The following is a 24,764-nucleotide window of genomic DNA, read 5'->3' as shown; positions in this document are numbered from 1 at the left end:
AAAATGTTGGCCAGGAGACTTACAGGCCAGATCGAAGCTATGTGGCATCCCCTGTGAAGGGGTTCATTTGTTTGGTCCGGTGCTAGATGAATTACTAGAAAAAGCGGGTGACAGTAAAAAGCGATTCCCTTTTTTGAGAGAACCCTTTTTATAGGCTTGATTACAACAGAGGATGGTCTTATCGCCGAAGATCTGACAGATTCGACCAGATATAACTCCAACAGAAGAAGAGGTAGAGGATACATGTTTAACTCCCCTCGGGACTCTAAAAAACCTCAATGACTGGCGGCCCAGGTGGGCGGTAGGCTTTTAGCCTACTACCCAGCCTGGTTGAAAATCACCAATAGTCCATGGATTCTCAATATCATTAAAGAGGGTTTAAAATTCCAATTCCATCACATCCCTCAGGACAAATTTAAATTAACCCCCATCCGTTCTTCTCCTGCAGAACAATTGGCACTGGAGTCAGAAGTCCAGGATCTCCAACAAAAAAGGGTTCTGATTAAAGTGCCCATGGAAGAGCGAGGTAAGGGGTTTTATTCCCCTTTATTCCTGATTAAAAAAACCTGATGGGTCGTATCGTACCATCATTAATCTAAAAGGCCTGAATGAATTCTTGCTGATCCCATCCTTTAAAATGGAATCTGTGAAAACGGCAATAAAGCTTCTCTTTCACAATTGCTTCATGGTTGTCTTAGATCTGAAAGACGCCTATTATCATGTCCCAATACATGTAAATCATCAGCGTTTTCTCAGGGTGGCGGTTTCACTTGCCGGCACGGTAGAACACTTCCAATATCAGGCACTCCCCTTTGGTGTTGCAGTTGCACCCCGTGTTTTCACTAAGATCATGGTAGAGGTTATGGCACACCTTCACGAACAAAACATACTAATAATTCCTTACCTAGATGATTTGTTGATTGTGGGACGTTCAGAATCACATTGTAAGAACCAGTTGGGGAAGGTGATAGCAGCATTACATAACTTAGGATGGGTTATTAATCTCAAAAAGTCGCGTCTGCAGCCCTTAAGATCACAGGAGTTTTTAGGTCTTATCATAGACTCGGGTCAGCAGGAATGTCGCCTGCTGGACTCAAAAGTGAACAGTATTCATCGGCTTGCCACCAAAGCGATTAATAATCCTGTAGTCTCCTTAAGAGGAGCGATGTCACTTTTGGGTTCTCTTACTACTTGTATTCCGGCGGTTCTCTGGGCACAGTTTCACTCCAGATCTCTGCAGTGGGATGTTCTACGTAATTTTCGTCGGCTGGGCGCTAATCTCGATAGTAAATTTTCTCTATCTGCTGAGACCACTAATTCACTAATTTGGTGGACACACATACCGAATCTTCGTAGAGGGGTACCCTGGACAAATCAGATAACACGAGTGATTACAACTGATGCTAGCCCCATGGGTTGGGGGGCACACTCGGAGAGTAATTGGATCCAGGGTCTGTGGTCCCAGTCTGAACGAAACTCATCCTCCAACCTAAAGGAATTGTTAGCGGTAGAACGCGCGTTAAATGGGTTTCTTATACCCCTACAAGGTAGACATGTCAGACTATTTTCTGACAACTGTTGCCTATATTAACCATCAAGGAGGTACGCGGTCTGGTTCATTAATGGACGTTGCGAATCGTTTTTTTCAGATTGCCGAGAATCACCTACTTTCCCTTACGGCTCTTCATATAAAGGGAAAACTCAATACCATGGCCGATTATTTAAGCCGCAACGAACTCAAACAAGGGGACTGGTCTCTAAAACCGGCTGTCTTCAATCCGATCGTACATTTGTGGGGATGTCCAGAAATAGATCTCTTTGCCAGTCGAGGAAACAGAAAACTACATCAATTCTGTTCCCTAAATCCAAGGGACAACACGTATGCAGTCGACGCTCTCCTAATCTCCTGGAACTTCAGTCTCGCCTATGCCTTTCCCCCTCTAAACCTAATTCCTATAGTTCTGAAGAAAATACGGGAAGACAGGGCCCGAGTGATACTAATAGCCCCGTTCTGGCCCAGAAGGTCGTGGTTCCCATGGCTGAGAAACATGTCCATTTCCCAGCCATGGATCCTCCCGGAAATACCAGATCTCCTCTCCCAGGGTCCAATCCTACATCCACGAGTAGCCAACTTACACTTAACAGCGTGGAATTTGAGAGGTTGCTACTAAAGGGGAAAGGATTTTCTCAAAATCTTGTAAATACACTGCTTAAGAGTAGAAAAGCCTCCACGACAAACATCTATGTCAGGGTTTGGAGAAGGTTCCTGTCGAGTTCAGGAGCGCAGGTTGATCAAATACCCGATATTTCTCAAATCCTAGAATTTTTACAAAAGGGCCTGGAGATGGGCTTAGCCACCAGCACTCTGAGTTCAGGTGTCAGCTCTGGGGGCGCTATATAATTCTAACTTGGCCAGCAATCACTGGGTATCTAGGTTCTTCAAGGCGGTTACCAGATCCAGACCGGTTATTAAACAGAAGATGGTACCATGGGACCTAAATCTTGTACTCTCAGCTCTAACACAAGCCCCGTTCGAGCCTATTGAGACCGTACCGATAAAAATCCTGTTGGTTAAAACGGCCCTCTTAGGCTACGTTCACATTAGCGTCATGCGACGCAGCGTCGTCGACGCACGACAACGCATGCGTCATGCGCCCCTATCTTTATCATTGGGGACGCATGCGTTGCGTTGTTGTGCGTTTTCGGTAAAACGCACGACGCATGTGTCGTTTCACCGCACCTGGCTGGCGTCGAAGACGCTACATGTAGCATTTTTGTTGCGTTCAAAAAACGCGCGCGTCGCACTTGCGTCGCTCGTGCGTCGTCAATGCGTTACAATTTCCCATTGAAACCTATTGACGACGCACTTGCGTCGCGGGTGTGCGTCGTGCGTGCGTTGTGCGACGCATGCGTCGTTAGCTAAAATGAAACAAAAAAGTGTCTAGACAATGTCTAGACAGTGCAAACAGTGAGAAAAACATCCCCCATATATAAAGAAAATGTTGGATTGTTTGTCACTTCTGCTGCAGCATCTTGAGGCAAGACACCAGAGGCACATCTCCAGAACACCAGACGACTTCTATTCATCCGCTGTCCAGAGATGTAAGTATAGAATGATTCTGTGCATTTTCTCCATGTTTTTTAAAATTATTTTTGCAAGTTGTGTTTTATATTCTGCACTGTGGTTAGGATATTGTGGTATTTTTGGTCTGGTTCTGATGTATGGCGTTGTATACGATGGCGTTTCATGGTCTGCGGCCTTGATTATTGTTCTTTCCAGGATAGATTTTTTGTTTCCATTTATTGGTTTGGTGGTGTTTTTTGTATTCAGTTGTGATGTTTTATTCTTGCGTTATATGATGGCGTTTAATAGTCTCTGGCCCTGTCGGTTTTATTGTAAAGTATGGTAGTATAGAATGATTCTGAGCCCTTTTATTACATTTATTAATTTTTTATTGCAAGTTGTGTATTATGTTCAGCACTGTGGTTGTGTAAAGACATCGTTGTATGTTTATGGTTGTGAGGTATGGCGTGTATTGGCCCTTTTTATTGTCTCCGGCCCTGTCGGTTTTATTGTAAAGTTTGTTTTGTTATTAATGTTTCTGCCCTTAATTTTTCGGGGTTGTTAAATTTTAACTTTCAGAAAAATATTGTGTTTTTTGTGTTGCTCCGTGCATACTGTACTTTAAAAAAAAAAAGGTCTGTTGTAGATTAGTCTTCTTATCTTTAGGCTTTTGTACTCTGGCATTGGGTTGTCTCTGCCATTGTTTCTTTAATTTAATCAATGTGGCAGTGTTGTTTGCTCAGCGTTAGTTCAGTTGGAGTGCAATGTTCTTTGTGGTTTAAATGACTTTTTTTTTATTATTATTTATTGCTGGATTGTGCATAGGAGCATAGTATCAATGTTATTTTGTTCTTTATTTCAGAATTGCATTAGTCATGGCCAGCGGCAGCGAGTCGAGCAACACCCCACCGCAGAGGAGTGCGGTGAGTACATGATCTACTATTGCTTACTATTCGCTGTCATTTGTAGATGGGTCACTCAACTTTTTGGTAAACTATTTTGCAGGCTTCTTCAAGTGAGGAGGAGAACCAGGAGGAAGAGAGGGAGCAGGAGCAGGGACCACGGGGCCAAGCTGTGGTTGCATCACGGAGAGTAAGAATTTTTTTCAAACCTATTCATTTTTTTTGTTTAATTTTTTTTTTTTGGCAGGTATGGGGGGTGGTGGGAGGTTGTGGTGTTGTGTGTAGTAGGTGGCGGTGGAGGAGGTAGGGACAATTCTTTTATCTTTCAAACATTAATATTTACCATTTTTTCTAGGTTTCACAACGGTCCCTGGATGAACCACTCGATATTGACCTGATGGTGGCATCCATTGAAGCACGGGGCCCGTTGTGGGACAGCCGTGACCCCCGGCACGCGGACCAGGGCATATTGCGCCGTCTGTGGATAGAGGTGGCACTATCGCTGTGGGATGGCTTCGACAGCGCTTCACCCAAGGCCAAAGCTAGTTTCCGTAAGTATTTACAAAATGCTGCTGTGACCCATCATGCCAGGATTACACAACCGTCTGTGATGTCTTCTATTGGGATTGCACACGGTTGCGTAATCGTTTTCAAAATATTATCTAAAACTTTTTTTTTTTTTTTTAATTTATACACAGTTAAACAATTGAAGACCAGATGGCGCTCCATGAAGGACCGTTTCAAGAGGGGCCTGAAAAAGGAGGGACAGAGTCGTAGTGGTGCTGCCGCTTCAAGGACCTCGGTGTACAAGTACAACCGTATACTGCAGTTCTTGCGACCGGTCCTTGGAAGCAGAGAGTAAGTATAGTACCTATGCACACACCTAGTTTTTAGAACATTCCTATTCACATACTACATTCCAGCCACGTAGCTTATTGCCCAGCCATTTATTTTGGCAAGTACCAAGTATAGAAGGGAAGAAAAAAAGACAAGCTCACCGAGGCGTGAAAAGTAAAAAATACATAATTTTATCCTCTTCAATCATAAGCAGAGCATGAAACATCAGCACAATACAATAGACACTATCTACGCGTTTTAGGTGACAGGGAACATCAGACCTGAAACGCGTACATAGTGTTTTTATTGTATTGTGCTGATGTTTCATCCTCGGCTACTGATTGAAGTGAATAAAGTATTTTGTTTTTACTTTTCACGCCTCATTGACCTTGAATTTTTTATTCATTTATGGTCTTCTCACACTTGACACAGCAGCGCCTCCCTTCTGGGATTACTACAATGTTGACCTTGACTTACTAGCAATTTCACTGAAATCAGAAGTATACAGAACACAGTAGATTGGACATGCCCAGCCAATATTTAATAGTGGAGTAGTATAGTGGCTATCCAGGTGTATCCGCGATTTTTTTAGACACAAAAAAGTAAAATATAATCGATACGGCATACATTCCACTGCAAAGCAGGTTATGTTCCCATGGTTACTCAGCTCGCAGGACCTGTGATGACGTCTCGGTCACAGGACCGTGACGTCATGGCAGTTCCAACTGAAGCATAATTGTGTGGCGTTGCAAACCACAATCATGGGTGACTATTGTGAATTAAATAAATACCTTTTTTTTTTTTAATATTGATGGTGCATATGCAGTGTCAATATTAAAAATAGGTTAATATTAATGGCGGCAATGGATATCTGGCGGTAAAGTTAATTAATGACGCATGTTAAATGTGATATTTAGTATACTAAAGGTTTCCTTATGTTTTCACAGAACACACAGCAGCACCCGCGAGACTGTCCGACCCTCTGGAGCGGTACTTTGTGAAGCGCCATCTGAACAGTCGCAGCCATCCCACAGCGAGAGCAGGTCTGCACCACCCCAATCTGGCGAACCGGCAGCCGGTCCATCAGATGTTCCCCTGGCCGAGGCCTCTGTCGCTCCTTCCTTTAGGTCTTCCCGACAGCGTCAGCGGGCCTCGGACAGGGAGGTCATGCCCGAATTTTTACATCTGAGCACCGTTTTTCAGAATGGTTTCAAGGCGATGTGCGATAAAATGTCCAATCTCGAACGTCGTCTTGAAATCATCGAAACGGAGCTCAAGAGGCCGGCCAAACATTTTTTTAATGCCATTTACAAGGGCATGGTTGAACATCTTACGCCGGAACTCCAGATTTCGGTCATGCAGGGCTGCAACAATGTATATGTCAGTGCTCTGCAGCAGGCTCGGGTCATGCAGTCAGCGACAAATATGCCCACAGTACCATCGCTGGCTGCCATGACTCCGACTCCTGCTGCAGAGCACCACCACAGAGCTCCGCGTGCCGAGGGCCACCGCCACCGCCACCACAGAACAGACCCCGAAAGTTCAGAGCATGACAGGCCTTCAAGGGGACACAGACGGGAAGCCGACCCACACCCAGAGGGAGAGAGGAGGAAAAAGAAGAAGAAGATGACGACGACGACAAGCACTACAACCTTGGCTATGGCTGCTCCCAAAAGTACCACCAGAAAACACTCCGGGTCTACCCGGAGCACAACAAGTACCAAGGCTGGGTCTACACAGAGTACACCCAGTACCCAGCCTGGGTCTACAAGGAGTACACCATCTACCCAGCCTGGGTCTACCCGGAGCCGGAGTAGCCAGCCAAGGACACTGGTCGTCCCTCCTCCTCCCTCATCTCCTGCTCTATTAGTGTCGCCAACATCAACTGGCTGGATTGATGGCATCCCGTCTAGTGTCATAGACTATGCTGCTTCCTCCCCCTCGTCCTCCGCCTCGGTCTCCTCAACACCCCCAAAAAGTGTGGGATATCAATCCCCTTTCGTTGCGGATGTTGGTACCCCCTAATAACATTTCCCTTTTTTTTTTTGTACCCTAAATAAATGTTCCTTTTTTTAAAAAAAAAACAATTGTTTTTATTGTCTCAAAGTTTGCACCAAATCACACCTTGCGCCGTATACACAAATCTTGTCTTTGTAACACCTGATGTGCAATGTCTGACAATATTTATCAAATTTTTTTTTTCATTGTTTATAGGGCTGTCGCTCATTGTACTCTGATGTTACAAATACAAACAGCATTGCTCAATATGTCAAGTTTACAATGTACCATCAGACAACGATTTCAGTATCGATAAAGTTGTTTTTTGTGTGTAACCAACGTTATCTTTTCTGAAATCGTAAAAACAATTGAGCCCCTGCTGTGACTTTTTTGGTGTCAGCGAATGATTTTGAATGTTTAAAATAAAGATCCATGTGTCCGCCGCCCCCCCACCCCCTGTGCGCCCCCCCACCCCATGTGCGCCCCCCCGCTGGTGAGAAAATACTTACCCGCTCCCTCGCTGCTTCCTGGTCTGGCCGCGGCTTCTCCTGCATGCGGTCACGTGGGGCGAATCATTTACAGTCATGAATATGTGGCTCCACCTCCCATAGGGGCGGAGCCGACTATTCATGATTGTAAATGATCGGCCCCACGTGACCGCATACAGTAGGAGGCGCGGCCAGACCAGGAAGGAGCGAGGGAAGCGGGTAAGTATTTTCTCACCAGCGGGGGGGCGCACAGGGGGTGGGGGGGCGGCGGACACATAGATCTTTATTTTTAACACTATTCTTCATATTTTCTCTACAGCTAACGCTGCTGCAGGGAAGATATGAATACCGGCTTCAGCACCATGTGGGGGGGACAGCGCTTACTGTAGCGCTGTCTCCTGCACGCACACAGACCCCAGACGGAGAATGTCCGTGTGAGGTCCGTGTTTTACGCGGACCCATTGACTCTATTGGGTCCGTGTAAAACGTGCGCTCCCACGAACACTGACATGTCTCCGTGTTTGGAAAACGGAGACACGGTCTGCAAAAAATCAATGACATCTGAACAGATGCATTGATTTTTATGGGTCTACGTGTGTAAGTGTCTCTGGTACGTGAGGAAACTGTCACCTCACGTACCGGAATCACTGACGTGTGAAACCGGCCTTAAGAATATTGGTCAAGTGAGGTGGAAGCAATGTTCACAGTGTCGCCACTATTTGACTCTGGACGTATTCTAGCATCCTGAGTACAATAGTGTTCACTCTGTACAGTTTTGCAAACATTATCGTCTCCCTCCTTGTCAAGCCAGGTTCCATATGCACATAGTCTGCACGATTAAAAATGGTTGACAAGGTGGGAGCCGATTATGTTATACGCCAAAACTGTGGAACAGACAAATTTTTGGGGACACACATTACTTTCAATAAAATTGGATTTCACAATTCTATTACTATGGAAAAACGTATGGGAGATTTGTTTTTTGAAAATGGAAAGGCACAAGAACTTTATTTAAAAACACAACGCATTATACAATTAGGGGACATTATAACAATAACCATATAATAACCATACATAGGATGGTTAAATGACATGGACACAACAGTGTTTACATGACATCATAACACAAAGATTAAACCATGTGATCTTGCCATGAAACACGGCCAACATCAGAAACAAAGTATGCAGCAAATTGGTCCCTCATATGAGCAATCTCCACAGTTGTCCGCAGAGGATTAGCTTGATAATCAGGCAATGGATTTGGTATGGGTTCATCGAGTTCAACGTTGACTCTCTCTTTATCAATAATGAAATTGTGGAGAACCACACACGCCTTCACCACCTCATCCACTGTCTCAATTTTCAAATTTATAGCGGATCCTAAGATACGCCATTTGGAGGCCAGGATGCCAAAGGCGCACTCCACAGTTCTTCTGGCCCTGGACAGTCTATAATTAAATATACTTTTGGTGCGGTCCAACCCCCGACTGGAGTACGGTTTAAGTAGGTTGCCACTCATTTGAAAAGCCTCATCCCCAACCACAACAAATGGCAGGGCCGGTCCTTCGGTGTTGGGAAGAGGTCGTGGCTGGGGGAAATTAAAATTGTTCTCGTATAATCTTTGGCCCATGTCTGACTCCTTAAATGTCCGTGAATCATTGGCACGGCCAAATGCTCCAATGTCCACGGCAAGAAACCTGCAGTCAGCACCTGCAATGGCCATGAGGACGGTGGAAAAGTGTTTTTTGTAGTTAAAAAACAGCGAACCACTTCGTGCAGGCTTTAAAATCCGGATGTGCTTCCCGTCAACTGCTCCAATACAATTAGGGAAGGAACACACTTGTTCGAATTTTTGGGCGTTGGCCTGCCATATTTCTGTTGTAGGGATGGGTAAAAACTCCTCCCGGAGGTTGTCCCACAATGCACGGCATGTGTCGGCAATAATACCAGACAGTGTGGAGACTCCAATCCGAAACTGGAAATGCAGTGATCTCAATGTCTCTCCAGTAGCAAGGAAACTGACAAGAAGAAAAATAAAAAATAATGTAATTAATTACATTGTTTTAAAATAATTTTTCATTATTAATTACAATCCCCCACCCCACAAATCCAAAACACGTAACTTTAACCCTTTCACGACATGCGCCGTACATGTACTGTGCATGCCGTGTCTCCCCCTTTGATGTGGGCTCCGGCGCTGAGGCCACATCAAAGTTGCAACATGTCAGCTGTTTTGGACAGCTGTCGTGCGCGCAATAGCGGCGGGTGAAATCGCTATTCACCCGCGGCTATTAACCTGTTAAATGCCGCTGTCAAACGCAGACAGCGGCATTTAACTACCGCATGGAATTTTTTTTTACACCATTTAGATAAAAAATAACCTAGTCATAGGTGTCTATGAACTCGTACTGACCTGGAGAATCATAATGGCAGGTTAGTTTTAGCATTTAGTAAACCTAGCAAAAAAAAAAAAAAAAAAAAAGTGTGGGATTGCACTTTTTTTTGCAATTTCGCTGCACTTGAAATTTTTTTTCCCGTTTTCTATTACATGACATGGTAAAATGATGTCATTCAAAAGTACAACTCGTCACGCAAAAAATAAGCCCTCACATGGCCATATTGACGGAAAAATAAAAAAGTTATGGCTCTGGGAAGGAGGTGAGCGAAAAACGAAAACACAAAAATGAAAAAGGGCCGCGGGGTGAAGGGTTTAAAAAATGGCAAGAACATATAAATCCTTCACATTGCATTACGTACCGTAGAGTCACCAGCAGACGTTCCTCGGGGGAAATCGATTTACGGAGCTGCGTGTCCTGCCTTGAAATGGTTCCTTCCACCAGACGCAACAGATATCGGAAGCTGTTTTGTGACATCCTTGTGTATTCAAAGTATTTATCCTGGTTCTCATTTAATTCGCCAAACAGACAGTGATAGGCTCCACGACTCTCTCGGACTTCCACTATAGGGTGTAGCCAAAAACGCCGATGACTCCTTCTCCGTAGTTTGTCCCTTTTCCTCTGTTCATGACAGGCAATAGCATATGCAATAGCAAGTGCTAATTCCAGCTCAAATTTTAGGTAGATAATCTCCATGGGACGATCCATCTTGATGCTCTATGGTTGGAAATAATCTATGCCGGGGTATATATACCACTATTACATTAATACCCACCCTCATCTACCCATTGGTGGCATTATCTATTGTCTAAACACTAGACCCACCCTCTTCTATTCATTGGTGATGTTAGTGTCTAGACACTAAATTGTTTCATCATTGTTTGACAACGCATGCGTCGTAAAACGCTGCGTTTTTGGTAAAACGCACCAAAAACGCACCAAAGACGCAGCGTTTTACGACGCATCCGTCCGACGCGTGCGTTTAAAAAGGTGCGTTTTTGCGTGCGTTTTCGATGCGTCGTGCGTTGCGTCTGCGACGCTGCGTCGCATGACGCTAATGTGAACGTAGCCTTAGTTGCCCTCACGTCCGCAAGAAGAGTCAAGTGATCTGCAGGCATTTTCTAGGCAGCCTCCATATATGCTGTTTAGGGAAGATAGAGTTGTTATGAAACCTGACCCCCTTTATCTTCCAAAAGTCGCTTCAAAATTTCATAGATCACAAGAGGTCATCCTACCTTCGTTTTGTTCCAATCCCTCTAATGATAAAGAGCATAGATTTCATTGTTTAGATGTAAGAAGGTGTCTTCTCTAATATATTTCAGTTACAGACACCTGGAAAAAAGAACTCCTTATTTATATCCTATCCTATTAGGGAGTTAGGAGAGGGCTTAGGGTATCAAAAAATACACTAGCCAGATGGATTAGGGAGGCGATATCTCTCGCTTATACCGCAGGTGGCGTGGAAATTCCAGAAGGTATAAAGGCTCACTCCACTCATGCGGTAGCCACATCCTGGGCAGAGAGAGCAGAGGTGTCGATTGAAGACATTTGTAAGGCGGCCACATGGTCTTCTCCATCTACCTTTCTTAGACACTATAGTCTAGATCTAGGTGGCTCCTCCGACCTCACGTTTTGGAGAAGGGTGCTGGAGGCAGTGGTCCCTCCCTAGTCACTTTTTCACTTCTCTGAAAGTCTCTCGTTGTGCTGTCATGGCGACTGAATAAATACATACGCTACTTACCTGGTAGCAGTGTTTTTTCAGGAGCCATGACAGCACCCTTATATTCCCTACCCTCTTTGCTTATTGGGGTCGACACCTCCTTTTAGTTATTTCCTAAGTTTATTCACAGGGTGAATTGTACCATGTTTTAAAATTGTTTATGTGCTACTAACCTAGAAGGTCCTTTCATACTCTGTAATCCAACTGACGGGGGAGTGAGGTGCCGCCCTTTTATGTCTGAGGTTTCCTGTCCCTGAAGGGCGGATCCCCTCTCTCTCGTTGTGCTGTCATGGCTCCTGAAAAAACACTGCTACCAGGTAAGTAGCGTATGTATTTCAGTTGTTTCACACTTTTTTGTTATGTCTTATATTCTAGGTTCTTCAAAGTAGCCACCTTTTGCTTTGATGACTGCTTTGCACACTCTTGGCATTCTCTTGATGAGCTTCAAGGGGTAGTCACCGGGACTGGTCTTCCAAAAATCTTGAAGGAGTTCCCAGAGATGCTTAGCACTTGTTGACCCTTTTGCCTTCACTCTGCGGTCCAGCTCACCCCAAACCATCTCGATTGGGTTCAGGTCTGGTGACTGTGGAGGCCAGGTCATCTGGCGTAGCACCCCATCACTCTCCTTCTTGGTCAAATAGCCCTTACATAGCCTGGAGGTGTGTTTGGGGTCATTGTCCTGTTGAAAAATAAATGATGGTTCCACTAAACGCAAACCGGATGGAATAGCATGCCGCCACAAGATGCTGTGGTAGCCATGCTGGTTGAGTATGCCTTCAATTTTTGAAAAAAATCTCCAACAGTGTCATCAGCAAAGCACCCCCACACCATCACACCTCCTCCTCCATGCTTCACGGTGGGAACCAGGCATGTAGAAACCATCCGTTCACCTTTTCTGCGTCGCACAAAGACACGGTGGTTTGAAGCAAAGATCTCAAATTTGGACTCATCAGACCGAAGCACAGATTTCCACTGGTCTAATGTCCATTCCTTGTGTTCTTTAGCCCAAACAAGTCTCTTCTACTTGTTGCCTGTCCTCAGCAGTGGTTTCCTAGCAGCGATTTTACCAGGAAGGCCTGCTGCACAAAAGTTTCCTCTTCACAGTTGTTGTAGAGATGTATCTGCTGCTAGAACTGTGTGTGGCATTGACCTGGTCTCTAATCTGAGCTGCTGTTAATCTGCTATTTCTGAGGCTGGTGACTCGGATAAACTTATCCTCAGAAGCAGAGGTGACTCTTGGTCTTCCTTTCCTGGGGCGGTCCTCATGTGAGCCTGTTTCTTTGTAACGCTTGATGGTTTTTGCCACTGAACTTGGAGACAAAGTTTTCCCAATTTTTTGGACTGACCTTCATTTCTTAAAGTAATGATGGCCACTCCTTTTTCTTTACAGAGCTGCTTTTTTCTTGCCATAATACAAATTCTAACAGTCTATTCAGTAGGACTATCAGCTGTGTATCCACCAGACTTCTGCACAACACAACTGATGGTCCCAACCCCATTTATAAGGCAAGAAATCCCACTTATTAAATCTGACAGGGCACACCTGTGAAGTGAAAACCATTTCCGGTGACTACCTCTTGAAGCTCATGAAGAGAATGCCAAGAGTGTGCAAAGCAGTCATCAAAGCAAAAGGTGGCTACTTTGAAGACCCTAGAATATAAGACATAATTTCAGTTGTTTCACACTGTTTTGTTAAGTATATAATTCCACATGTGTTAATTCATAGTTTTGATGCCTTCAGTGTGAATGTACAATTTTCATAGTCATGAAAATACAGAAAAATCTTTAAATGAGGTGTGTCCAAACTTTTGCTATATATTTTGATGCTCTTGGAGGCATAAATGTGATGAGACAAAGTCTGGCAGGAGTGTAAATGGCCAGTGTGTGTGTTGCAGAGGAAGACAATCTCTCATTCCCTTTATTCTCCTACTGTGGTTTAACCCCATCCTCTACTCTTGGTGCATCTCTGTTATGTGTGAGTATGTTTGGTATTTTTCGTCTGCTTTGTATTACCTTGTTAGGCTGGTTGGTATACTACTCCCCTCTTCCCTGGGTGGGGGAAGGGTACAGAGTGAGGGCAGATTCAGGAGCTAAGGCAAGATACATGGCCCTGGCATCTTCACCAAATAAAAGGGAACAGAGCAAGCTAGGGTGCCCCTAGCGTTAGGGACAAGGAAGGAGCCCCTGGTCCCGAGACACCTGACAAGAATCGTGACCTTTTATCTGTCAGACTTTGGGAATATGTTCTCAAAGCATGGGTGTCAAGAACTTCCTCTCCATTGTCCTTGTGACTGCGCCGTTAATGTTGCCTCTGGGGCCACGTTGCCAAAGAGCAGACCATTTAATATCTCTGGTTCAGAGAGGCAGGCCATGAACAACTTTCATGGAAAGTTTGGCAAAGGGTCATATTGGGCAATCATCCTCATCCCCCATTTGCTGCTGCAGGGTTTTTCTTAAAGAAGAAAGACTAGGGGGTTACACCCTTGCCTAGTTTTACGTAAACTCAATTATGGTAGATCATGGTCCGGGATCCGTATCTACTCCCTCTCATCCTGGACCTCTTCAATCAGATTGTAGGAGCAAAGTGGTTGGGGTGTATTGTCTCATTTGCATTAAAGAGGGGGGGATGGGTGGAATACTGCTTTCAATTTGCCTGAGGGACACTAAGATCCCTGTGATGCCATTTGGGTTGACTAATGCTCCCACCACCTTTCAAATGTCATGACTCTGGTGTCCTGGGACTGGAGGGTCCTTTCCTGTCCCTAATGTCTCAGGAAAGGCATGTATGTAGTAGCCACAGTCAACAGACTCTGACCTCATCTTTTGTGTTGGTGTCCAATGAGTGTGCAAAGATTATTGTGAAAGGGTGGCGAGTAGGGCTATCCGACACCTATTGTGTTTGGTGGATCCAGTGCTATCAGTTGTGTATTGAGGTGTTACCTGACATTGTAATACCGATAAAGAGTCTGGTTGAAAAACCTTTTTGCTAAAGCTCAGGAAGTACAAGTCTTAAGCAGCCCTGCTGGCCAGTGTGAAAAGTGCAAGATTGCTAATATTGTAAAAAAAAAAAAAAAAAAAAAAAAAAGTCATTATGTGCAACATACACGGGATTAGGAAATAGGGGTTCATGATGGCTTTCTCTTAAAGGTGGATCCTGTGCTATCAGTTGTATATTGTGTATCAGAGTGACTGCAGACTTGTGAATCCTGCTGTGTGCACTGTACCCGCTTTCAGGGTTCCCAGATCTCAGGAGCAGGCGGTTGTGTGACCGCATGTATCCATAAGTGCGGTCATGTGACAACTAGATATATGTGGCCGGAAGCAGGCAAATTGAAGTTTGCATCCCCTGAGCACTGACACATCTGGCAATCACAAGACCAGGAATTATTCCTAATGATCTTTTCTACAGTCACAGGACTGGCGTAAAGGCAGAATTTGCCTGAAACCATGTAAATCTTAGCTTGATACCGTGTCCATTGGTGGCTTTGGAGTTCTGAACTTGCTGTAGCATGTATGGTACTAACACACTTTTCATTTTCTTTCTTTGAAAGGTGACGCAGATGATTCGCCGTGAGCCTGAGAAGCGACTGGCAGCGGAAGAATACTTAAAGCATCAGAGGGGCAATGCTTTCCCTGAAATATTTTACACCTTTTTGCAGCCGTACATGGCCCAGTTTGCTAAAGAGACCTTCAATTCTGCAGATGAACGCATCCTGGTCATCCGTAAGGATTTAGAAAACATCATCAAAAATCTATGCGGAGATGATGAGAGTGAGAAGGCAGAAGGGGGGGAGACCAAGGAGAACGGCTTACTCATCTTGGTCTCTGTGATCACTTCCTGCTTGCAGACATTGAAATATTGTGATTCGAAGCTGGCAGCCCTGGAGCTGATCCTCCATCTTGCTCCACGCTTAAGTGTGGAGATTTTACTCGACCGCATCACACCGTATTTACTGCACCTTAGTAATGACTCTGTGCCCAGAGTGAAGGCAGAAGCAGTGAGGACGCTAACTAAGGTGCTAGCCTTGGTCAAGGAGGTCCCCAGGAATGACGTTAACATTTATCCAGAATACATCTTGCCTGGCATAGCGCACCTGGCTCAGGATGAGGCAACCATTGTTAGACTAGCGTATGCAGGTGAGCTATGGTTTAAGAGCTGTACAGAGGTGCCCCGCACTCCAAAAAAGGATGACTTTATTGCTTATGGGTCTTAAATGAATTCTGATTATAAACCGCAACCAATCAATGACACAGCATCCATTTTTTCTTTTTTTTTTTCTTTTGAGTGACGTCGCTGTATTATGGCTTGTTTGCAAAATGGCATCATTCAAAACTCCAAATCATTCTCTTTAATCATATTGTGTACTAGATGATAATAGGGGACAAAGATCCACATTTGGGGAAGTGTGCCGTCATTGTATTTTTGGGGATTTTTCTTTTATTTTACTGCGTACCTTGTGTGGTGTGAATGACGTGACAACTTAATTCTCCAGGTCAGTACGATTGATGGTACCTTACTTTTAACCCCTTACTGGCAGCGGATGTATTGGTACGCTGATGTCGGTATCCCCCGCTTTGATGTGGGCTCCGGCGGTGAGCCCACATCTTTCCGCGACATATCAGCTGTTTTGAACAGCTGACATGTAGCCGCGGGTAGAATTGCGATCTACCTGTGGCTATTATTTAGTTAAATGCCACTGTCATACTCTGACAGCAGCATTTAAATTGTGCTTCTGGCGATCGGGCCGGAAATACGCGCATCGGGGGTCATCGGTGCATCAGCATGACAACCAGAGGTCTCCTTGAGACCTCTATGGTTGTCGGTGCCAGATTGCTATGAGCGCCACCCAGCGGTCAGCGCTCAAAGCAACTCAGCAATTCAGCTACGTAGAGGTGATCTGAACTTCGCCTCTATGTAGCTGAGCCGATCCTGCTTTGGCAGCTTCTAGTCTCCTATTGAAGCATGGCAAAAGATAAAAAAAAAAACATAAAAGTTTAAATCGCCCCCCTTCTGCCCCATTCAAAATAAAAAAAAAAAAAAAAAAACCTACACATATTTGATATATTTGGGATCGCCGTGTTCAGAGTCGCCCGATCTATCAATAAAAAAAAAAAAAAATTAACCTGCTCGCTAAATGGCATAGCGATAGAAAGGTCAAACCAAGAATTAAGTTTTCTTTCTTGCTTCATTGGGGGACACAGGTGTTAAGTCCTTCTCAGTCCCTGGCTTACTGGAGGTAAGCTTCCAGGTAAATGACACGCAAACAAAGTATTGTGTGATCATATACAGGGGAAGCTCAGGAGCGCGTCTGACTCTCTGGGCTTTACCCCTCCTTTATAAAGAAAAAGAGTTATGCATTTACAGACATGCGCACAAGCGCTCATTATTTCACATTCTCTTACAAAGCTTATCTATACTGTGAAATTTACAACCTCTAGTATGTAGGTAAAAGGCTATAATAACAGAAGGAATGCGTGCATAAAAAGGAAATGTCAACTTGCTCAAGTTTCTTGCTGATAAGCCAGACGTCTCAAGAGAAAGATACAATGGATTCTTTCAGTCTAATCTCTACAATTCCCCCCTTTGACATATTCCTTTTATTTATTACCATAGGGCCAAAGACAAAGCCTTTATTTTTGGTATTACACATACACACACTTATATTATTAATAAGAGAATCAAATCTAGTATTAATTCTTCTATCGCAAATTATTTTCTTCTTTAGCAGTATACTAAAATATAAAAACAAAAATTAGTACAGTAATATTAATCAGAATCACTAGAGGATAACATAAGAATAAAGGAGAAAGAAAAAAAAACTTTATACTCTTGCATCTATTACACAAAGTTTATCTGTGCATACTGAGATACCCTTGAGCACAATCTGGAATAGTACGTATATGACTACAATAATCATAACTATATGTATTATGCTCTGCATAATCCCAGCAACCCACCCACCGATTCCTCTGAACCAGTTGGCTGGGTTAAGAAAAGAAAAGGTATCTGACCACCAGTTATCCTTATTCTGGTCATTATCTTTGTCATACTGATCTCTGAGTCGTTGTACGTCCTTTAATTTAAATGTCATACTCATAGTACTATTCGGGTCTATATAATGACAGCAGGTGGGTCCGATGATTTGACACATACCTCCTTGTGAGGCAGTTAGGTAATCCAATACCAGAGTATGTTGGTTGATGACTATTATAAGCTGATTCTGTACAGCTATACTAGTGTTTAGTATATCCAATATATCCCAAATCTGATCATCTAGATAATCCGTGGCTCTAACTAATTTATCCCACATCTGTGTTAACATTATTAACATCAATATCATGAGTTTTGTACTGCTTTTTTGCAGTGGCTTGCATGTATCCATGATGCCTTTCCTTCTAGCTTGACTGATGTAGGTGTTGTCAACAGGACTTGGAAGGATCCGTCAAATCTTGGTTCAAGAGCCTTTCTGGTGTGTCTTTTTACATAGACTTGATCACCTGGTTCCAACTTGTGACTTCCTTCAGTGTTGTCAGGATCTGGAAGAGAAGCAAAAACTTGTGCATGCACCTTAGTTAATTGTTTCTGGAGGTTTTGCACATAAGAAGTCAATGACTCAATATTTAACACAAGTTGTTGTGGAAAATAACATCCTAAATTGGCAGTCCTGCCAAACAAAATTTCATATGGAGACAGTTTAGTCTTACCCCTTGGGGTATTGCGTATTGAGTAAAGGGCCAGTGGAAGGCATTCTGTCCAAGGCTTTCCTGTTTCAGCCATGGCTTTCTGTATTTTTAATTTTAAAGTTCCATTCATGCGTTCCACCTTACCGGAACTTTGAGGATGGTATGGAGTGTGTAACTGACTTTCAACACCCAACATTTTCAGTACATTTTGAAATATTTCTCCAGTGAAATGAGTACCCCTATCTGACTCGATCACTTCAGGGAGACCGTAACGGGGTATCAGTTCGGCAACTAGCTTTACAGCAGTGTTTTTAGCTGAAGCCTTCCGAACTGGATAGGCCTCTGGCCACCCTGAGAACATGTCCACACACACCAACACATACTCATACCCATTACTTTTTGGCAGCTGGATAAAGTCTATTTGTAATCGCTGAAACGGATAGAGAGGTCGGACGTGGTGCTTCATAGGGGTCTTTGTCGTCTGTCCGGGATTATGTGCCAGGCATATAACGCATGCAGCACAATAGTCTCTTGCGTAGTTGCCAAAACCTGGAGCCAACCAGACTTGCTTTGCCAGTAGTGTCATTGCATTTGCAGACACATGAGTAGGGTGGTGTAGTCCACCAACTACAATCGGGTACCAGGCTCTAGGTAGACATATTAGTCCATCTTTCTTCCAAATTCCTGCTTGTTCTTCTGCCCCTTCCTTTTTCCACCTGTCCCTCTCCTCTTCTCCTGCATCTTCCTGTGCTTGTCTCAGTCTATCTTCAGTATTTTCTGTGGGGTTTACAGTATGAACCTGCTGTAAGGGTTTGACCGCTGCTGCCTTGGCTGCTTTATCAGCCCTATCATTTCCCCTAGATTCCCTAGTGTCGAGTCTCACATGTGCAGCTACCTTAATTACTGCTACTTCTTTTGTTTCTTGTGCAGCCTCTAAGATCTGTTTGATCAGAGAAACATGTTTTACAGGTTGGCCTGACGCTGTCATGTAACCTCTAGCTCTCCAGATTACTCCAAAGTCAAACACAATACCATGTGCATACCTAGAATCAGTGTATATATTAGCTGTCTGATTCTCAGCTATTTTTAGCGCTTCGATCAATGCTGTTAGTTCTGCTTCTTGTGCAGACTGTTTCGGTGGAAGAGGTTCTGCTTTGAGAGTTTCAGATTCTGACACAACTGCATACCCTGTATGAAAGTTACCTGTGTCATCTGCAAACCTACTACCGTCTATAAACAGCTCTAAATCTGGGTTTTGAAGTGGTGTTTCGGATACATTGGGTAAGCCTGCTGTTTCTTGTAAAATGAGCTCTGTACAATCATGTGTATCTGTAGGGAAAAAATTTGCGTGTGGATCAGTGTCCTTATTCCCCCCTTCAGACTCGAGAGGTAGCAGTGTAGCTAAATTGAGAGTCTGAAGCCTTGCAAATGTGATAGTAGAGGGAAGCAGCAAAGAACACTGTAGCCGCAAATGTCTGGCCATGGAAATGTGTTTTGGTTGGACCTGGTTTAATATCCCATAAACATCATGTGTAGTTTGAACTGTGAGTGGATGCTCTAGGACAATTTCTGATGCTTTGTCCAACAATAGCGAGACAGCAACAACCACACGTACACAGGTTGGCGCTGCCCTGGCTACTGGATCTAACCTTGCTGAAAGATATGCAATTGGTCTTTGTTTCCCTGCATGCTTCTGGGTAAGAACTCCTGTAGCATGAGAATCAACTTCTGCAGCCATAAGCTGAAATGATTTGGTGTAGTCTGGTAGCCCTAACGCTGGAGCTGAAACAAGGGCATCTTTTAATTGTTGGAACGAAATCTGACCTTCTTTTGTCAACAAATAAGGTTCACTTTTTACACAGTCATACAGTGGTTGCATTAGTTGACTGGCATGTATAATCCATTGTCTACAATGAGACACTATTCCTAAAAATGCTCGTAGCTGTTTATGATTTCTAGGCTCATTCATCTGTCTTATTGCTTCAGTTCTTTGAGGTGTAAGATGCTTTTTACCTTGAGAAATGCAATGACCTAGAAAGACCACTTTGATCTGACAAACTTGTAGCTTTTGTCTATTCACTTTACACCCTTCTTTTTCTAGAAAACATAGTAAACTTACAGTGGACCTTTCTGCGGTTTCTAGATCTGGGCAGCAAAGTAGTAGGTCATCCACATACTGCAAAATTACTACCTGTGGTTCGGGTTCAAACCTCTGAAGGACTGTTTGTAGGGCATTTGAATAAAGAGTAGGGGAGTGTATCATTCCCTGTGGAAGGCGTGTCCACGCCAACTGTTTGCCCTTAAATGTAAATGCAAACAAATGCCAACTATCTTGGTGTAAAGGAACCGAGAAAAATGCATTTGAAAGATCTATTACAGTAAACACTTGAGAACTGGCTGGTATCTGTGATAGTAACGTATGAGGATTGGGTACAACTGGGGTGATTGGATCTAGAACTTTGTTTATTTCTCTTAGATCATGTACCATACGGTATTTGGGCATAGAACTCTTATCAAGAGTTCTCTTCTTGACTGGATACAGAGGAGTGTTAGCAGGTGATTGTATCTCTACCAAAACTCCTTTCTCTCTATATCCCTCTATCTGTTTTGTAATCGCTAATTCCTGCTGGGCACTCACAGGGTATTGTCTGAGCTGTGGGAGAACAGTTCCTGGTTGCACAGATAATTTTACAGGAGAAATATGCAATAATCCCACATCAGTGTCACCCTGTGCCCACAGTGTTTCTGGGACCGTTGAGAGGTCTAGATCTGTGTTGTACTCTTTTTCTTCAGTATAATCCTCAAAAGCCTGAATTCTGACATATTGTTCTAATGATTCTGCATCATCAGGGATAGTCAGCATAACTGTGCCATCGTCCCTAAATTTGATGTTAGCTTCTAATTTCTTTAATACATCAGTTCCTAACAGACATGTTGGGGCACCTCTGGCATACAAAAATCTGGATGCAAAACATTTAGGTCCTAATGAGACCTCTAGGGGCACAGTATATGGCAGTGTTCGAATTACCCCATCATAACCCTCAGCAAAAGTTGTTTGTTCTGAAATATCTTCCGGATTCGGAAGAAAATCTTGATTCAAAATTGAGGAAGTTGCATCTGTATCTATCAAAAATGGAATCTCTCTCCCCCCCCACATTCACCTGTATCATAGGTCTTCTAGCTGGTAGGGAAGTTTGTAACACATCGAGTCAATCTGAATCTGGTATGGGACCATCTATGATGGTAGCTTTCTGCTGGTTGTCCGTTTGGGGAGGGTTATTTCTGGGAACAAATTTGCCTGACTTTATATCTGCCAACTTCTTCCTGCGCACTCTTTGGAAATGACCTGGCTTTTTACAGTAGTGGCAAGGAAAATTGTGTCTCATTCTTCCTCCTGTATTAGCTTGTGCTATTCTAACAGGCTTACGATTCTCTCTCATATCCATGGCTATTCCTAAACATCGTTGTTTCACAATATTTGGTTGTTCAATTGTTCTCCAATCTGGAGTAGAGGATTTAAATTTTTCTCTGATTTTTGGATCTAGCCCCTCTATTAATTGTTTTGTAAAAAGTCTCCTTACTGAAGCATCAGTCAAATCCAATCCTTCATCCCTAAAGTTATTTTCTAGTTCTTGACTATATTCTTCAATACCTTGCCCAAATTTCTGCATAATCACACCTGTAGACCCCCTTTCCCTCTGTTTTCCTCTCATGAAAATTATTAATGCCTCTGTGAACTGGGTACCTGATGCTTCTGTCTGTAAGGCACCCCCTTCTGCCACTGGTCTATTGGGCTGTAGGTGTGTCAATAATTCCTGAAAAAGTCCGGGGGACATTTTCATTTTTCCCTTCCCCATGATCCATTTGGAAGTATCTGGATCGTACTTCCAATTCTCCTCTTTAGCTGTTTTTGAGACCTCTATCATACAATGTATGATTTCCTCCCACCCATTGTCTTTGATAATTCCACCTCGTTCTTTACTCAGTCTTTCCCATTCTGTACTAAACATAAGTGCTTCTGAAATTCCCAACTTCTCTCTTACCCTTCTAATCTGCCTTCTGACTGTCTTTCCACATCTTTCCTGTATGATATCTGCTGCTTCCACTTGTCCTAAGACAGTTTTGGTCTGTTTATTTCCCATTTTTCTTTTCAATATTAGCTATGACTACCCTAGGTGACGTTTGGACAATCACTTACTCTATGGTGATGTCTCGTTGCCTTCTCTCCTAGGGAGCTAAAATATTGAAGGGCTTGTCTGCTCCGTTTCTTCTAATATGCAGGACGTACTTAAGTGCTATTATGCACACAGACAGACCCAGCAACACCATACAGATCACAAAACTTTCTGTGTCAGTTAGCATACTTGTCCCAGGCTCATGAAAACCCGCGTCCTGGGCTCATTCTATCAAACCTTATCCAGAAATGAAGGAGGTTTAAGCACTTAATAAGAGTCAAGCATGGGCGGAGAAGAAGAACGCAACCACATGACCCAGTTAGGCTGACTTCCGTGTATAAGGCTTATACCCCAACTATTTCGGCTTATTTTTCTACGCACTTTTGCTCTTCTTTCACAACATACCACAACCTTCACACTGTTCACACACTGCCAGGGACAGGACTCATAAGTCTATACAATATGGTAACCCGAGTTTTATAGGTATCTACTCACTACTAGACTAACCCAGCGTGACACGGCTCATAGAGATCTTTCGGATAATACAGGGCAGATAAAAGAGAACTAATAATGTCTCTTACCTGGCCAGGTTTTTCAGTTCATTTGCCGTCCATTATCCCAGATCTCCGTTGTCCGTATCCGCAGGTAAATCTCGAGCAAACACTCTCTCCTCAGGTCCCTGTTCGGGCGCCAAAGAAATGTTAAGTCCTTCTCAGTCCCTGGCTTACTGGAGGTAAGCTTCCAGGTAAATGACACGCAAACAAAGTATTGTGTGATCATATACAGGGGAAGCTCAGGAGCGCGTCTGACTCTCTGGGCTTTACCCCTCCTTTATAAAGAAAAAGAGTTATGCATTTACAGACATGCGCACAAGCGCTCATTATTTCACATTCTCTTACAAAGCTTATCTATACTGTGAAATTTACAACCTCTAGTATGTAGGTAAAAGGCTATAATAACAGAAGGAATGCGTGCATAAAAAGGAAATGTCAACTTGCTCAAGTTTCTTGCTGATAAGCCAGACGTCTCAAGAGAAAGATACAATGGATTCTTTCAGTCTAATCTCTACACAGGTAACCAAGGGTGTATGCTGCTGTCGCTAGGAGGCTGACACTATGCAAATAAAGAAAAGTAACTCCTCCCCGGCAGTATACCCCCTCCGACAGGCACTAGGCAACTCCGTTTTTGCTTAGTGTCTGTAGGAGGCGGACCTGGATCTAACACCAGATCCGCATTTCTTTTTCTTTCAGGGATTATGTGTGTGTTTTTTTTTAAATCTTTTTCCCTTTCGTTTCAGATACACTTCTGGGGTTACAGGGTGCAGTTCTTCTCACCCTGATTCCCCGTCTTAAGCGACCGAGAGAGCAGTGTGGTATCACCCACATCGCACCCTCTGGGATCCGCTGGGCAGGACTTTGTTTCATGTCACCCTGGGGTGTTCATATTTACTTTCGGTGGCCAGCCCTTGCCTTTTTTTTTTCCCCCCCCTCATCCCTCTCCTCGGAGTGGGCTGAGAGGAAGACGGTGGTCACCTGCGGTGACCTCCCCCCTCTTAAGGGGTTGACGCCGACTTCTGCGCCGGTTGATATAGCGCGGGAATGAGGACCACATCTCCCAGGACCCTTTCTGCCATCAAGGGATCCTGATGCGTTCTTCATCTTCAGGTAGGAAGATCTTCAAGCAACAGCAGCGACCCCCCCCCTTTCCTTCCCCACATTGTCGCAATCTCCATGCAGGGGCGCTTAACCTTATTATCCAGCAGCACTCGCCGCTGCACGGGCGCTCCGTTACCGGGCTAGGGGGTTCTGGGGCCATCGGCGCTCTTTTATTTAAATCTCGTGCCTTCTTCCTCGCACGCTTTTTCCACCATATTCCTTTCTGGCAAGTCTCTGCTCCAGGAGGCCGCGCCCCTTCTTCTTCCTTGTCCCCAGCTCTGGACACTCCTCGCTTGCAGCCCAGCGCTGGTATTGGCCGCGCTCCGGCGGGCCACACCCCCATTTTCCCTGCCGGCCTATCGGGCGATTGGTTTATCTTCTGCGGCCACGCCCCTCTGTTTGGCGCGTTCTTTGCACGAGCAGACGCTCACAGCCTGTTCTTTCCCGGCCAGCTGCCTCCTGTGCATCGCGGCAGTCCTTCCATCATGTCCGTCTCTCAGGAGGCCCCTAATGCTCGGGATGAGTGCACTCCCCCTCCCCCGGAGTGGGCTGTTGCGATGTCTGTCAGTCTCCGACCTGACTAAAGTGTCTCAGTCCCTGGTTCAGGTACTGGAACGTATTCCACTGCTGGCTACTGCCACCAGTGCCACGAACGCTTCTCACAGCGATTCGCTCGCACCTATCCAAGACCCTCACAGGGGCAGACTTGAGAAAAGAACCAGAAAGCGTTTTCTGTCTAGTTCTTCATCCAGTTCTCCGGATCCAACTGCGTCAGCCTGAATACTGCTCTCTACCCGTTCCCCCTCTTTGCAGGCGGACGTCGGGTCAGATGTATCCTCTTATTC

The 24,764-nt window shown here is 44.3% G+C and overlaps 3 protein-coding genes across 5 annotated transcripts in view; 2 read left to right on the top strand and 1 right to left on the bottom strand.

Annotated features, from left to right (window-relative positions):
* Positions 1-24,764, top strand: part of PIK3R4 (phosphoinositide-3-kinase regulatory subunit 4) — an 85,705-nt gene that overhangs the window by 7,812 nt on the left and 53,129 nt on the right. For both annotated transcript variants that reach the window (XM_077269016.1, XM_077269017.1), the window contains exon 4: positions 14,957-15,542. In XM_077269016.1, coding sequence (XP_077125131.1) covers positions 14,957-15,542 — 586 coding nt within the window. The remainder of the gene's footprint in view (positions 1-14,956; positions 15,543-24,764) is intronic.
* LOC143781993 (uncharacterized) lies at positions 3,685-7,243 on the top strand. Of its 2 annotated transcripts, XM_077269015.1 has the most exons (4): positions 3,685-3,987; positions 4,070-4,517; positions 4,665-4,824; positions 5,751-7,243. In XM_077269015.1, the coding sequence occupies exons 2-4, from the start codon at positions 4,364-4,366 to the stop codon at positions 6,826-6,828; spliced, it is 1,392 nt and encodes a 463-aa protein (XP_077125130.1). In that variant the 5' UTR covers positions 3,685-3,987; positions 4,070-4,363; the 3' UTR covers positions 6,829-7,243. The 2 variants fall into 2 exon arrangements, with proteins under 2 accessions (XP_077125130.1, XP_077125129.1); XM_077269014.1 differs by having other exon boundaries at positions 4,070-4,824.
* On the bottom strand, positions 16,671-19,809 carry LOC143783508 (uncharacterized). Its single transcript, XM_077271899.1, has 2 exons — positions 17,904-19,809; positions 16,671-17,138 (listed from the first exon to the last, which is right to left on the bottom strand). Exons 1-2 carry the CDS (start codon positions 19,570-19,572, stop codon positions 17,128-17,130), a joined length of 1,680 nt encoding a protein of 559 aa, XP_077128014.1. The 5' UTR covers positions 19,573-19,809; the 3' UTR covers positions 16,671-17,127.

The sequence above is a fragment of the Ranitomeya variabilis genome, chromosome 6, assembly GCF_051348905.1.
Source record: "Ranitomeya variabilis isolate aRanVar5 chromosome 6, aRanVar5.hap1, whole genome shotgun sequence".
NCBI classification, from domain to species: domain Eukaryota; kingdom Metazoa; phylum Chordata; class Amphibia; order Anura; family Dendrobatidae; genus Ranitomeya; species Ranitomeya variabilis.
The sequence above is the reverse complement of the archived record's forward strand: the minus strand, read 5'-3'. Positions and strand labels throughout refer to the sequence as shown.